At 35.6% G+C, this 13,555-nt stretch overlaps 1 protein-coding gene across 3 annotated transcripts in view; it reads left to right on the top strand.

Annotated features, from left to right (window-relative positions):
• The window catches only part of HECTD1 (HECT domain E3 ubiquitin protein ligase 1), a 72,826-nt gene that overhangs the window by 44,200 nt on the left and 15,071 nt on the right, over positions 1–13,555 (top strand). For 2 of the 3 annotated variants that reach the window (XM_063290016.1, XM_063290017.1), the window contains exons 27-38: positions 2,015–2,148; positions 3,104–3,260; positions 5,091–5,313; positions 7,860–7,914; positions 8,101–8,283; positions 8,842–9,052; positions 9,142–9,227; positions 10,406–10,533; positions 10,758–10,959; positions 11,339–11,476; positions 11,572–12,179; positions 13,065–13,143. In XM_063290016.1, coding sequence (XP_063146086.1) covers positions 2,015–2,148; positions 3,104–3,260; positions 5,091–5,313; positions 7,860–7,914; positions 8,101–8,283; positions 8,842–9,052; positions 9,142–9,227; positions 10,406–10,533; positions 10,758–10,959; positions 11,339–11,476; positions 11,572–12,179; positions 13,065–13,143 — 2,204 coding nt within the window. The remainder of the gene's footprint in view (positions 1–2,014; positions 2,149–3,103; positions 3,261–5,090; positions 5,314–7,859; positions 7,915–8,100; positions 8,284–8,841; positions 9,053–9,141; positions 9,228–10,405; positions 10,534–10,757; positions 10,960–11,338; positions 11,477–11,571; positions 12,180–13,064; positions 13,144–13,555) is intronic. The other variant, XM_063290018.1, reaches the window with a different exon arrangement.

Below are 13,555 nucleotides of genomic sequence, written 5' to 3'. Positions count from 1 at the left end.
GGCCCTTCTCAAATGGGAGATGTACGGTGAAGGAAAATAGTACACCTCTCTGAACAGTGTCTGGGAGGCTGTGGTTGCTGCTGCACAAAAAGTTGATCGTCAACAGATCAAGAAACTGACAGACTCCATGAATGGAAGGCTTATGACTGTTGTTGCAAAGAAGGGTGGCTATATTGGTCACTGTTTTTTTTGTTTGAAATGTCAGGAATGTTTATTTGTAAATTTTGAGTTGTTTGTTTATTCTCACTTTAACAGATGAAAATAAACGAGTGAGGGGGGAATTTTCGTTTTTCATTTAGTTGCATAATAATTCTGCACACTAATAGTTGCCCAATAATTGTGCACACATAGATATGCTCCTAAGAAAGCCAAAACCTCACTTTTCTTTCTTAAATATTCAGGTTTGAGGTTTATTAACATTTTGGATTGACCAAGAGCACTGTAGTTGTTCAATAATGAAATTCATCCTCAAAAATACAACTTGGCTAATAATTGTGCACGCAGTGTAGAAAAATACCAAACGAAAAATGCAAGGATCTTTCTGTCAAGCAGGAGGAAAGGAAAACTTATTTTTAGAAACAATTAATACATTGTTGAGCCTCTTACTCCAGATTTTGATATTTTTAAAATTTACAGTATAAATTCACAACGAGGAATTGGGGAATAGTGCAGATTTTGCATGGGGAATATTTCGTCTGCTCTTACCGAGATATACTCACATATGTAGCACACAAAATGTATTATAATATCATCTGTTTGACATTATTTGATCAAATAATACAGTATGTGAATCATACCATGATTAGAAAATGCCTGATGAACAGAGTTTATGCAGATATAGACAACACTCACATAAAGATGGGGCTATACTTCAGTTATAGAATATATGCTTAGATTAAGTTAAGGGCTCCTCATTGGATTGTGAAAATATTTAAATTAGCCTAAAGCTTTTAAAGGAGGTCTGGGAATCTGAACCAAGTTTTTAGAAGGTGCGTGTGGTGTACCCCTGATGTAGAAGGCTTTGCATTCATTCTTCAGTATCGTTTCTAGAAAGTTAGTGCAGAAATTTAAACTAGAGTAAATAGACTAGTTGCTTGCCTGTCTTGGTACGGGTTATTATCTGTGCACCACATTAAATATTAAGGTGAAGACTAGATACACTTTCTGCATGGTATGAACAATAAAGGAGAAGCCAAAATGGAGACAAGGCTGGAATTGGAGGAAGCACGATAAGTTAACAGTTCAAAATCTCTGTCAAGGGTAGAAAAAAGGAACCACCTGGATAGAGCAGTGGAAGGAGGAGATTTCTGTAAGTGGTCTGTTTCTGGCAAGAATGGTTTGTCCTGTCCTCTGCAAACTGTTGGGAGCATAGAAGGATAAAAATTCTCCAGTCCACTCCACGCTGCAGTAATTGTATGGGAAATGAGATCAGGCATAGGAAGTTAGTGCTCTATTGTCTTATACAGGCAATAATTATGAGTATAGTATATTGTCCAAATTGTTATGGTAAGGCAGGTGTCATTTGTTAGAATAGTAGTTCAAAAAAAAAAAAGAAAATACAGAGATGATTTCTGAAGGCAAGAAGTGGAAATGTGTCTTCTGTGAGACAATGTTTTATTGCTATTCTGAACTTTTCAAAAATGTATGGAGGAAATAATGGGTATAAAATCCCATTATCATCATATTGGGAAAAAACAGCATCTTTGTGCTTCTTCATTTCTTTTAACTTTGAGATTAAAAAATGAGATTGGTTTGATTCTTTTATTTATTACAAATAGCTTTCCATTTCTTTTCAGGTTGTTTTCTGAAATACTTTTTCCGTTTTCAGCTTACTGTTGCCCTAATTTGCCCTAATTTCTTAAAATAGGTTTCAGTCCTGTTTTCTTGAACATCATGCTAAGTGAAACTTTTTTCCTGTTCCTGCTTTGAATTTATCAAATCAGTTCATCTATCATCCTTGCTGTCCTTCTGTTTAAAGAGTTCCTTATGGTTGTCTGTCTGTCTTTCTGTGTAGATTTTCTTGATAGTTGTCGGGCTAGTACTCTGTTGGCTGAATTAGATGATGATGAAGATCTGCCAGAGCCAGATGAGGAAGACGATGAAAATGAAGATGACAATCAGGAAGATCAAGAATATGAAGAAGTAATGGTACAGTAATGGTGTATACGTTTTGACAGTACTATCTTCTCTCCATTTATTCTAGGCCTTGAATTTAAGAGGGATTTATAATTGTAGCAGAATTTGCTAATTGAGCAGCTTATACAAACATTATATTATATTATATTATATTATATTATATTATATATTTATATTATATTTATATTATTATATATTATTATATATTATATTATATTATATTATATTTATTATATTATATTATATTATATTATATTAAATATAGCGAGTTTGGTCTAGTGGTTAGGGTGCTGGGCTAGAAACCAGGAGACTGTGAATTCTAGTCCTGCCTTAGGAATGAAAACCAGCTGGATGACCTTGGGCCAGTCACTCACTCTCAGCCCAACTCACCTCACGGAGTTGTTGTGGGGAAAATAGAAGGAGGGAGGAGTATTAGGTATGTTTACCGCCTTGAGTTGTTTATAAAAATAATAAAGGCAGGATAAAAATAAAATATATGTTTGCTTTTTTTGAGAGGGTTGATGAATCGCAAAGTACAACTGATTTGTTTGTTGAATTTAGGCTTAAATATAACTGATAAAAGTTTTTCCATTTTTACCCATAGTTTTTATATCTATGTATGTTTTTTCACCCACTCTTCTGGCCTTCTGGAAAGGGATGAAGACCTGGTTCTGCCATTTCACATGGGGCACAAGGAGGGGTAACCAATCCTAGGGTGGTTAGCACCCTGAAGATGCTCCCGTGAATCAAGAACTTTTTAACATCTATGTCTTGGATTATATTTTTTTTATTTAAGAATATTGTTTTATTGTTTTTTAACTAGTATTCTTGCTTTATTGAAAACTGCCCAGAGTCACTCTGAATGAGATGGGCGGTGACTAAATCTGATATATATATATATATATATATAATTTTCAATTAGTCCTACATGTTTTCAGTTACTTCCATACTGTAATGTTTTGAATAGGAAGAAGAAGAATATGAAACAAAAGGAGGACGTAGAAGAACATGGGATGATGACTATGTGTTAAAACGCCAGTTTTCTGCTCTAGTACCTGCCTTTGATCCAAGACCTGGACGTACTAATGTTCAACAAACAACTGATTTAGAAATTCCTCCCCCAGGTACACCTGAGAGCAATTTGGAAAATGTGGGAAACTAACATTGTGTGAATAGTGTATCAGAGGGAAAAAAATCTGATTTGAGGAGGGGGAGAGGGGGTTTTAAATAGCTGGCTTCACAACGTGTAAAGCCATAACAATGTAGTTGTTTGGTTTGGGTTTAATGGAGCATTTGAACCCAACGTCTATGGTTTATGGCTCAGCATTATTAGACACGGTATTACTAGAATGGTACATAAGGTCAGGCATTAGAGAAAACATTAAGCTGATATATTTTTTAATTTTGTTCCTGAAGCCAATGATTGGATTGGGAGAGGGGGGGAAATGTGCCATCCATCTCCCTTGCTCTCTTCACATTGGGACAGAAACATAGGTGTACATGTTTTTTTCAGTGGAAGGAACTGAAGAGCAGGGATATTGAGAAGAGGTTAGGGGTGGGACCTCAAGGAATAGAATTGGAAGGATTCGTAATTTTTGTCTTGAATTTTAAAGAACTTACAGGTTCTTCTCTCACTCCCATTTTAAGAGTGATTATTTCAGGCACTGTTTATCCCATCTTGTATTTCTTAGTGTTGTTGGATTAATTGTCCAGGCAGTGTTATCTCTCCATGGAAGAACAGGGTCCCCATGTTTCATAATAATTTATGGTGGTCTATCACTAATAAGATTTGATTTGATTTTCGAGCAGCAGACAATTTTGTGCAAAAGTTAATGTTAGTTTTGAAGAATATCCCCAAAAGGGAGGTTTTCTTGGACAGTTGTTAAGAAATTAGAATACATTATAGAAGTGGCTCCAGCTAAGAAAGCAGCAGAACTGCATAAGAGTAGCCCTCTTTATTTTTTTTTTCCTTTTCCCCAAGTTTTGTTGACAATTTACTTGAAAATGGTGTACATTTAAGAGGTGTTCCTATGCATGAAACTTGCAACATTTTAGAAAGGTAGGTTCAGGAACTGAGGAGTAAAGATGATTTGTTAAAAATGTTTAAGGTTTATTGTATGGTTGGTACATTAAAGTTAACAGTAAAGTTACAAAATTTGTAATAGGACAAAAATATGTGATGGACATAGAAAGCAAGGCAGCAGGACCACAAGTAGAGTTTGGTGCTACTACCTCTTCGATGCCACAAAAAAACTCTGTTCCTTGGAGACAGAACTAGAAGAAAACACTGAACTCTAAAATAATCTTGTGACCTGACTTAAACATTTCTCCCCCACAGCACTTGATTGGAGATTCCTGTAATCTATCACCTATTCACTCTAAATAGGTGATAGTGCAAAATTATCTCCTGGTATTTTCTTTATTTGAAGAACTGTGGGAGAAATAAATATAGAGAGAGATTTTTACAAACACTATGTTTGTATATCTACACAATATCCAAATTGCTAATGACATTTCAAGAAGGTTCAGGTTTGGTTTGGGATTTGGCTGAATCCCAAAAAATGCTTTATCAAAGTAAAAGCTAATAACATGAGCGTGTACAGCGATGCATATTCTCAGCAACTTATTTCTGATTCTAAGCATTATCTAGCAAGAGAAAAGATGTTGTAGTGAGTAATTGCAATGGCCCCAGTGTGCATTTACCAGCCGTTGGAACTTATTGCTCATGTTTACTGCTGTCCCTGTCCCACTACTTGCTTTATGAATGGTCTTACGATTGTAAGGCTATGGGTTTCGTTCCAGAATTCAGCCTTAACAGCTCCGCTGCCTTTATTACTTGCAAATTTATCTTAAGTTGTACACAAAGACTACAGCAATTCAAATTTACATGAGTTTACAGCTGCCTCAGAAAATAGTAGATTATTACTAATTTTTCATCAATTCATTGGTTGCAGGAACACCTCATTCGGAACTCCTAGAAGAAGTTGAGTGTACGCCATCTCCACGTTTAGCACTTCTCTTGAAAGTTACAGGTCTTGGTACAACTCGTGAAGTTGAGCTACCCTTAACAAATTTCCGGTCAACTATATTTTACTATGTACAAAAACTGCTGCAGCTTTCTTGCAATGGCAATGTGAAATCGGATAAACTTAGGCGAATTTGGGAACCAACGTACACGTAAGAATTCTAGAATCTGGTTATGGTAGTAAAATAAAACTGTAAATTTATATTTGCTTACTTGGTATAGCAAACACATGGAGTGTATTTTAAACACAGATAGGAATGTTCTGTAAAACAATTATAAATATATATCAAGAACTATTAATGTCTTGAAGGAATATTTCAGTATTAACAGTTCTGTGTCAGTCTTTGGGGTCATTATTTCTTTACTGTTTTCATAGCTTTTATATTTATTATGATAAATACATGCGGATTGAAGAATTACATAGAATATTATTTTACAGCATCAAAACTAACCCCTCCAATAATTATTTGGTTTTTTTATTAATTTTTTTTATAATTTAAAGACAAGTTTTAAAAGCAACAGCATTCTTGGAATGAAGAATTGTATTAATTGCTCTGCCATTCTATGCTGGATAAAATATTCAAAAATAGAAGTGTTCAAAACAGTTCAAATTCAGACCATTTCATACTTAAGACAGCCATTCTGAGTTCAGAACTCCTCATTTTGAGTACAAAACAGCTGTTTTGAGCATACGATGCCCTTTCTTGAATTTTTGAGAAGTGTTTTGAGTGCAAACCAACCTATTTTGCTCTTGAAACAGCTGCTTTGCACTTGGGTGCTTCAAACTCCAATATGAGAACTTTTAAATTTGAGATAGCCTGAATTTGAAACATTTTGCAAACTCATGTTCAGAAGCATATTTAACATGAAGCATGTTAACTAGCAGCAGATGAAGATACGTATCTAGCCCCAACGTTCTTTGTATAAATTTTATTAAAAGTTTTAAAAGAAGATAAAAACTAATACAAAGTAAAGAAAAGAAAGGAAAAAAGTGGAAGAGAGGAAAAGACAAAATTGCAAAAAGAAAAGATAAATAGAAAGACACTGCCGATTTCCTTTGCAGCAAATACAAGTATGATTACAAAATTATCTCTTACTCTATAGTTACAAAAAAACACACCCTTTTTTCTATTATCTATTCTAATCAAAACCACAGATCAAAAGTTCTTTTTTTTTCTGTTTAATGCGAAAGGTCTATAAGGAGTTTCCAGTCAGTAATAAATATAGCCGTTGTCTTTTCTCTAATCAAAGAAGTCAGTTTAGTCATCTCTGCAAGTTCCATCATCTTCACCAACCATTCCTCCCTTGTGGGTAGTGCTGAACCTTTCCACTTTTGAGCATATAATAATCTTGCTGCAGTTGTCATATATAAAAACAAAGTTCCGTGGCTTTTTTCCAACTGTCTATCCATTAGTCCCAAGAGAAGAGCCTCTGGTTTCAGTTGTACATTAGTCTTTAAAATCTTCTGAATTACTGCATATATTTGTACCCAAAATTTTCTTGCTTTTTTACACATCCACCTAACATGATAAAATGTCCCTTCATGTTCACATTTCCGGCATAAATTCAAGGTACCTTTATACATTCAAGATAATTTCTCTGGTGACATATACCAACGATACATCATTTTATAAAAGTTCTCTTTAGAAGATAATGTACATTTCAAACCTTTCAACCATATATTTTCCCATTGTTCCATTCGTATATTATAACCAAAATGTTTAGCCCATTTTATCATACATTCTTTCACTTGTTCTCTTCTTCTGTTTCAAATTTCAACAAAAGTTTATATGTTTTAGCAATTACATGTTCATCATTTGTATACAATTCTACTACAAAGTCAATCCTACATTGTTCAAAACCATAAATCTTTCCTCTACTTTGAACCTTTCTGATAATTGTACAGAAGAGAACCATTGGCAAGTATGTCCTTCTGTTATCAGACCTTCCATCTAGCCCAACATTGTGATCCCACAGTGGCAAACAAGATGCCAATGGGAAGGACAGGCAGAACATGGCCTTTCTACTTACGTTCCCTAGCAAGTAGTATCAGTACTACAATTTCTTAAGAGTTGGTTTGTAGCTGTCATTACTAGCAGCCATTAGTAATCTTATTTCCCATTCCTTTGTCTAACCTACTTTTTGAAAGCTGCTCGCATTGCTGGCCATTTCTATACTTATGATAGCAAATATTATTGTTAAACCCTACACTAGGTCAAGTACTTCTTGTTTAACTGCCTGAAAGTTTTATTGTTCTATTTCATTTGAAGACTCTATCTTACACTATTATGAATGAGAAAAGGAAAGAAAAGCAGCTCCCTCTCCACTTTTTCCACAGTGTACGTAAATTTATATATGTATATGGTGCTCTCCTCCACCTTTTTTCTAAACTAAAAGTTTCCAAACGTTATTTTGTAAAAATTGTTTTATTTCTTTGATCATTCTGGTAGCCCTTTTCTATCAAATTTAGTGATGCTTCAGAATCCATAATTAGCAATGATAAACAATCTAGAACTATTCATGTATTTTGAATTACATCATCCGTAGTCTCTAGCCATACTTTCCAGGGCTTATGGGGAAGTCCAGAACATCTGGAGAGCATCAGCCCTGTTGTATAGTTTATAATTTGGAAATAAATTATTTGGCAATGAAAAACCAGTAGAAACTATATAAATAACTCTGATCTTTTTATATTTAGAATTGTATACAAAGAAATGAAGGATTCTGATAAAGAGAAAGACAGTGGGAAAATGGTGAGAACAATCTTAACCTTGAGATGTTTGTAGTTTTTGCGCTTAAACAGCTTAAAAGCTATATTAAATTAGTTTTGTTACATAGGTTGCAATATATTTCATAAATGCATGTTCCTAGTGAAATATAAATCTTAAATCTTTGAACTACAATCAGGAAAGACCAACATTAGGTGATTCCTGTTGTAGGGTTGCTGGTCAGTAGAGCATGTGGAGCAGTACCTTGGCACTGATGACTTACCAAAGAATGATTTGATAACCTACCTGCAGAAGAATGCGGATTCAGCCTTTCTGCGTCACTGGAAATTAACTGGCACTAATAAAAGCATTAGGAAAAACAGAAATTGTTCCCAACTCATAGCTGCATACAAGGTATATATCTGCATCTAAAAGTATTAATTTGGAAATGTGTTTTTTGGGGCTTGTGAGAGTCTGGATAGATTTGATATGACTAACATTGTTTCTTGATTAAGTGTCATTATATTCTGTTGTCATATTTAGCTTTTACAAGCTGCAATTTTTTGTATACTTTTGAATTATGTAGTAAATAATACCATTAACATAGTGCCTAACAATATTCTAAGCTCTAGCTTGAATCACACATCTTTGTATTTTTGCTTTTTAAAATACAGAATAGTACAGTTCCTTTGTTCATTTGTTTGTTTGTCATATTATTACCGCCCATCTCCCCCACTCAGGGGACCCTGGGTGGTTCACAATAAAACAGTATAAAATGCGATAAAATCAGAATAATATCAATAAATATACATATAAAATATAATAAAATCCAAGTGATGGCAGATCTAATTCCACCCAAAGGGGACTGGAACCGGTCCCGGCAGGACTAGGGAACCAACCAGCCCCAAGAGTGGCTCTTCCTCTTCCCATAAACTTAATATGCAGTTATTTTCCTTCTGATAATTCATACAGGATTTTTGTGAGCATGGATCAAAATCTAACTTGAACCAGGGAGCTATTTCCACACTTCAAAATTCAGACATTCTTAGTTCAGTAAAAGAACAGCCTCAAGCCAAAGCTGGTAATGGACAGAATTCCTGTGGAGTAGAGGATGTTCTGCAATTGCTCCGTATTCTCTACATTGTTGCAAGTGACCCTTGTTCTCCTCGAACTTTGCAAGAAGGTTAGTGGGAATCAGCCACTATAAAGTTTTTCCACCTAAAATTCTCTACTAAGAAAACATGAAATAAAAAATTATGTTACTAATTTCAGAAGGAGATGAACAGCTTCAGTTTAATTTTCCACCAGATGAATTCACAAGCAAAAAAATTACGACAAAAATTCTTCAACAGATTGAGGTGATGTATTACTGAGAAAGTATTTTCAGTTGTATGCTGTTTTTGTGTATTATCTATTTAATTCACAAATGAAAATGTAAAAAGCAGCTGTTTTCCTGTGGGCCAAGATGATGTCCAAAGCCAAGTAAAAATAATGTAGTTACACAATTAAGTGGAATACCCTTACACTTGAGTGGTAAGCATATTTGGGTGGAAATGTGGCGTAGAGTGGTAGGCGGCAACATTGCGACCAAAACTCTCCCCACGACCTGAGTTCAATCCCATTGGAAGCTGGATTCTCGGGTAGCCGGCTCAGGTCGACTCAGCCTTCCATCCTTCCAAGGTCGGTAAAATGAGTACCCAGCTCGCTGGGGAAGGTGACGACTGGGGAAGGCAATGGCAAACCACCCCGCTACAGTGTGCCAAGAAAACGTCACGAAAGTGGTGTCCCCCCAAAGGGTCAGACATGACTTGGTGCTTGCACAGGGGACCTTTCACATTTCACACTTCATCTATGGTAAAACTTCAGAATATTAGATTTGCATTTAAATAGTAAACATTTTATTTTCTCATTTTCTCTTTAATTAAACTAGGTAGTTTATTTAAGTAGTAGGACCTGTCTGACACAGTGGTGACTAACGCAGAGTCCATGGGATTTGGTGGGAGGGAATCTTCTTTTTCAAGGGCAATCAGAAACTTCTGATCTCAGATACCCTTTTTCAGACCCTTGGGAAATTTCTGTTGCCTGTATGTCTTTGTGCTAGAATTCTGATCAAGTTTAAGAGGGATGGGATAGACTGCACATGGATGGGTGGAGTGATTGTTTCATAGTGCTAGAAGAAATCTGCAGAATTTAGAGTTCTTCTGCCTTCTAGCCACATCCCCGAAAGTTGCTGATCTACCTCAGACCTGTAACCCCCACAAGCCAAAGAAGTGAAAAATATTTAACATGCCTCTGCCCCTGATTTCTGTTTGCCAAGGATTTTGTTTTCTTGGAGGTTTCCACACTTGAAAACAGGAGTGCTGTGTAAGAAAACTGATTTTTATATAGCATTTCTGTTAATTTATGAGAGCTCTACTAACACCATTCTTGAAGCTGAATGTGGGAAAAGACTAGCTAAAATGTAAAAATAGCTTTATATCTGTGCATTTTACCCTTCAGACTTACCTGTTTTCATATTTTAAATATTAAATCACAGGAGCCATTAGCATTAGCAAGCGGAGCTTTACCAGACTGGTGTGAACAGATAACTAGCAAGTGTCCTTTCTTAATCCCATTTGAAACTAGACAACTGTATTTCACATGCACAGCATTTGGGGCATCAAGGTAAGAACTTTGCTCAAAATGGTTTAATTTCTTAATTGTCCATTCCAGTGCATTATAGTTCTTTAACATGAATATCATAAGCATTGGTTTGTTATGTTAGGAACAAATGTTCTTAACATTCATAATGTTAAGTATCTTAGATATATTACAGAAATTGATTAATTCTTGATGGAAGAGATGGTTAGCATTTTAAACTAAAATAATGCATTTCTTTTTCTTACCAGAGCAATCGTTTGGCTACAGAATCGACGTGAGGCCACTGTTGAGCGAACACGAACTACGAGTACTGTACGAAGAGATGATCCAGGAGAATTCAGAGTTGGGCGCCTTAAACATGAAAGAGTCAAAGTTCCACGTGGTGAATCCTTGATGGAATGGGCAGAAAATGTTATGCAGATTCATGCAGATAGAAAGTCTGTACTGGAGGTAAAGTATATCCCTCCTCTTAAAAACAATAACCTAAAAATTACCAAGACGGATTCAGACTATCTGTGGATAGGGTCCCATCCACAGACTCTCTTTCCGGAGTAAAGGAAAGAAAAAAAGTTTATTTTGCAGCCTCCTATATACCGTATGCATGGGAAGCAGAAATTATTCAGTCCCCCATTTTCGTTCACTGGGAGCCTGTACTGATTCTCTGTCTCTTCTGCAAGTGGATTGAAGTTATCTATCTATAGAAGGGCAAATACGGATGAATCATCACACTGTTCTTTCATCTCCACCGCGTTACTCTGTTTGCGTGTTGTAAGGAAGGTAAGATGATTCACTCGGAGCTACTTAAAACCTTTGTTCTATTGATTTCCAGGTGGAGTTTTTAGGGGAGGAAGGAACAGGGTTAGGACCTACCTTGGAGTTTTATGCATTGGTAGCAGCAGAATTCCAGAGAACAGAACTGGGGGCTTGGCTCTGTGATGATGATTTTCCAGATGACGAATCAAGACAGGTATATTTTCTTTTCAGAATAAACACAAATAAAAGATGTGGTGCTACATAACTTAAAATAAATAACACTTTTCTCCTTTGCCTTTTTAAAAAAAGGTTGATATAGGCGGTGGATTGAAACCTCCAGGATACTACGTACAGCGATCTTGTGGGCTCTTCACAGCACCTTTCCCACAAGATAGTGATGAACTTGAAAGAATCACTAAACTCTTTCATTTTCTGGGGATTTTCTTAGCTAAATGTATCCAAGACAATAGACTTGTAGACCTGCCAATTTCTAAGCCTTTTTTTAAACTCATGTGCATGGGTGATATTAAAAGCAATATGAGTAAACTGATTTATGAATCGCGGGGTGACAGAGATTTGCACTGCACTGAAAGCCAATCAGAAGCCTCTACAGAAGAGGGACATGATTCTCTGTCAGTAGGAAGTTTTGAAGAAGATTCCAAATCTGAATTTATTCTCGACCCACCAAAACCTAAGCCTCCAGCATGGTTTAATGGAATCCTAACATGGGAAGATTTTGAACTGGTAAACCCTCACAGAGCAAGATTTTTAAAAGAAATTAAAGATCTTGCAATTAAGAGACGTCAAATATTAAGCAACAAAGGCCTTTCAGAAGATGAAAAAAATACTAAACTTCAAGAACTTACGATGAAGAATCCATCAGGTTCTGGACCTCCACTTAGCATAGAAGATTTAGGGTGAGGTGTTTTTTTTTTTTTCCTCAAGTTCCTTTTGTAAATGTTGGTGTTCTTAAAGAAAGGAATTAGCATGCATACTTGGAAAATTGTGCAAACTATGTCTTTTCTCAACACAAAATCACAGAAATATAATTGGTGGTATTTGCAGCATGAACTTAGTTTTGACTAATTATATTGAAGTCTTGTATAGATTTTATTTAAACAGTTCCTTTCTGTTCATTTATATATTATTTTTCATATTGACATGTCCTTCAGTATAATGAAGTCCTGAGATTATGTATCCTAGAAAAGAGATAACAGATAGAAATTTTGCGTAACTGTGAGCGCCAAGACAGTTGATAGATTTTTCTTCCTCATAATCTTGGTGGTATTATTCATTGAAAATAACTATCATGATGTTCAGGACAAACAAAAAAGTACAACTTTATTCAATGCATAATTAATTGATAAAATCAATTGAGAATTAATTGATACATTCAGCTGCCATAAAATGTGGCTTTATTAGAGAATTTCCCAGTTTAAAAATCTTACAAAGTACTATTAGTCATAATGAGCAGGTGCACTTTCCAGTTCAGAACCTCTGGGTATCTATACTGATCTCTGAGGAGAAATAATGAGAAACAGCTAATTTTTATGTCTTCCTTGGGAATTTCCTGGACACTGAGAATCAGGATATTGGGCTAGATGGACCTTTGGTCTCTTTCATCAGAGTAAACTTATATTCTTACAACTGGGTATAAGAATGAATCTGATGTATTATGTCTGAGTCACATATTGCCATGACTGTTACCATGGCATTACTGTGATCCTTCCTGATATTTAGTCACTTATCTGGTAAAAAACATAAGCAGCTATGATATACTAATATCATCTCTTGTTTTATAGTCTTAATTTCCAGTTTTGCCCTTCGTCCAGAGTCTATGGCTTTACAGCAGTGGATCTCAAGCCTGGTGGAGAAGATGAGGTAGTGAAATAATTCTAATATGGGAATTTAGTAGTGTGCAAAAGATTTTGAATCAAATTATCCTGAATTTGAAGGAACCTATTTCAAGTGCAAAATAGCCCTTTTGAATGCAAAAAATGGTTTCAAGCATGAAACAGGCCACTTTGGGGAAAAAATTATATCAAAACAGGCTATTTCATAGCAAAGACCTGTTTCAAGCTGGAAATGCTTCCAGTATGCTCACAGCAGCCCATTTGAGATATTATGGAAATATGGGCAGAACTGTGTGTCCACATACATAACTGATGATTCTGTACAATGATGAACCTGCATCAGTTGTACAATGTCCAGTGTGGTAAGCCTGTCCACATCTTTTATTATAATATGGGATTCTTAGTAACTTGTGGAATCTGAGGGAGTAGATGGGGTTCTC

This window comes from Candoia aspera, chromosome 1 (genome assembly GCF_035149785.1).
Source record: "Candoia aspera isolate rCanAsp1 chromosome 1, rCanAsp1.hap2, whole genome shotgun sequence".
NCBI lineage: Eukaryota > Metazoa > Chordata > Lepidosauria > Squamata > Boidae > Candoia > Candoia aspera.
Note: the sequence above shows the minus strand (reverse complement) of the source record. Positions and strands in the feature narration are given on the sequence as shown.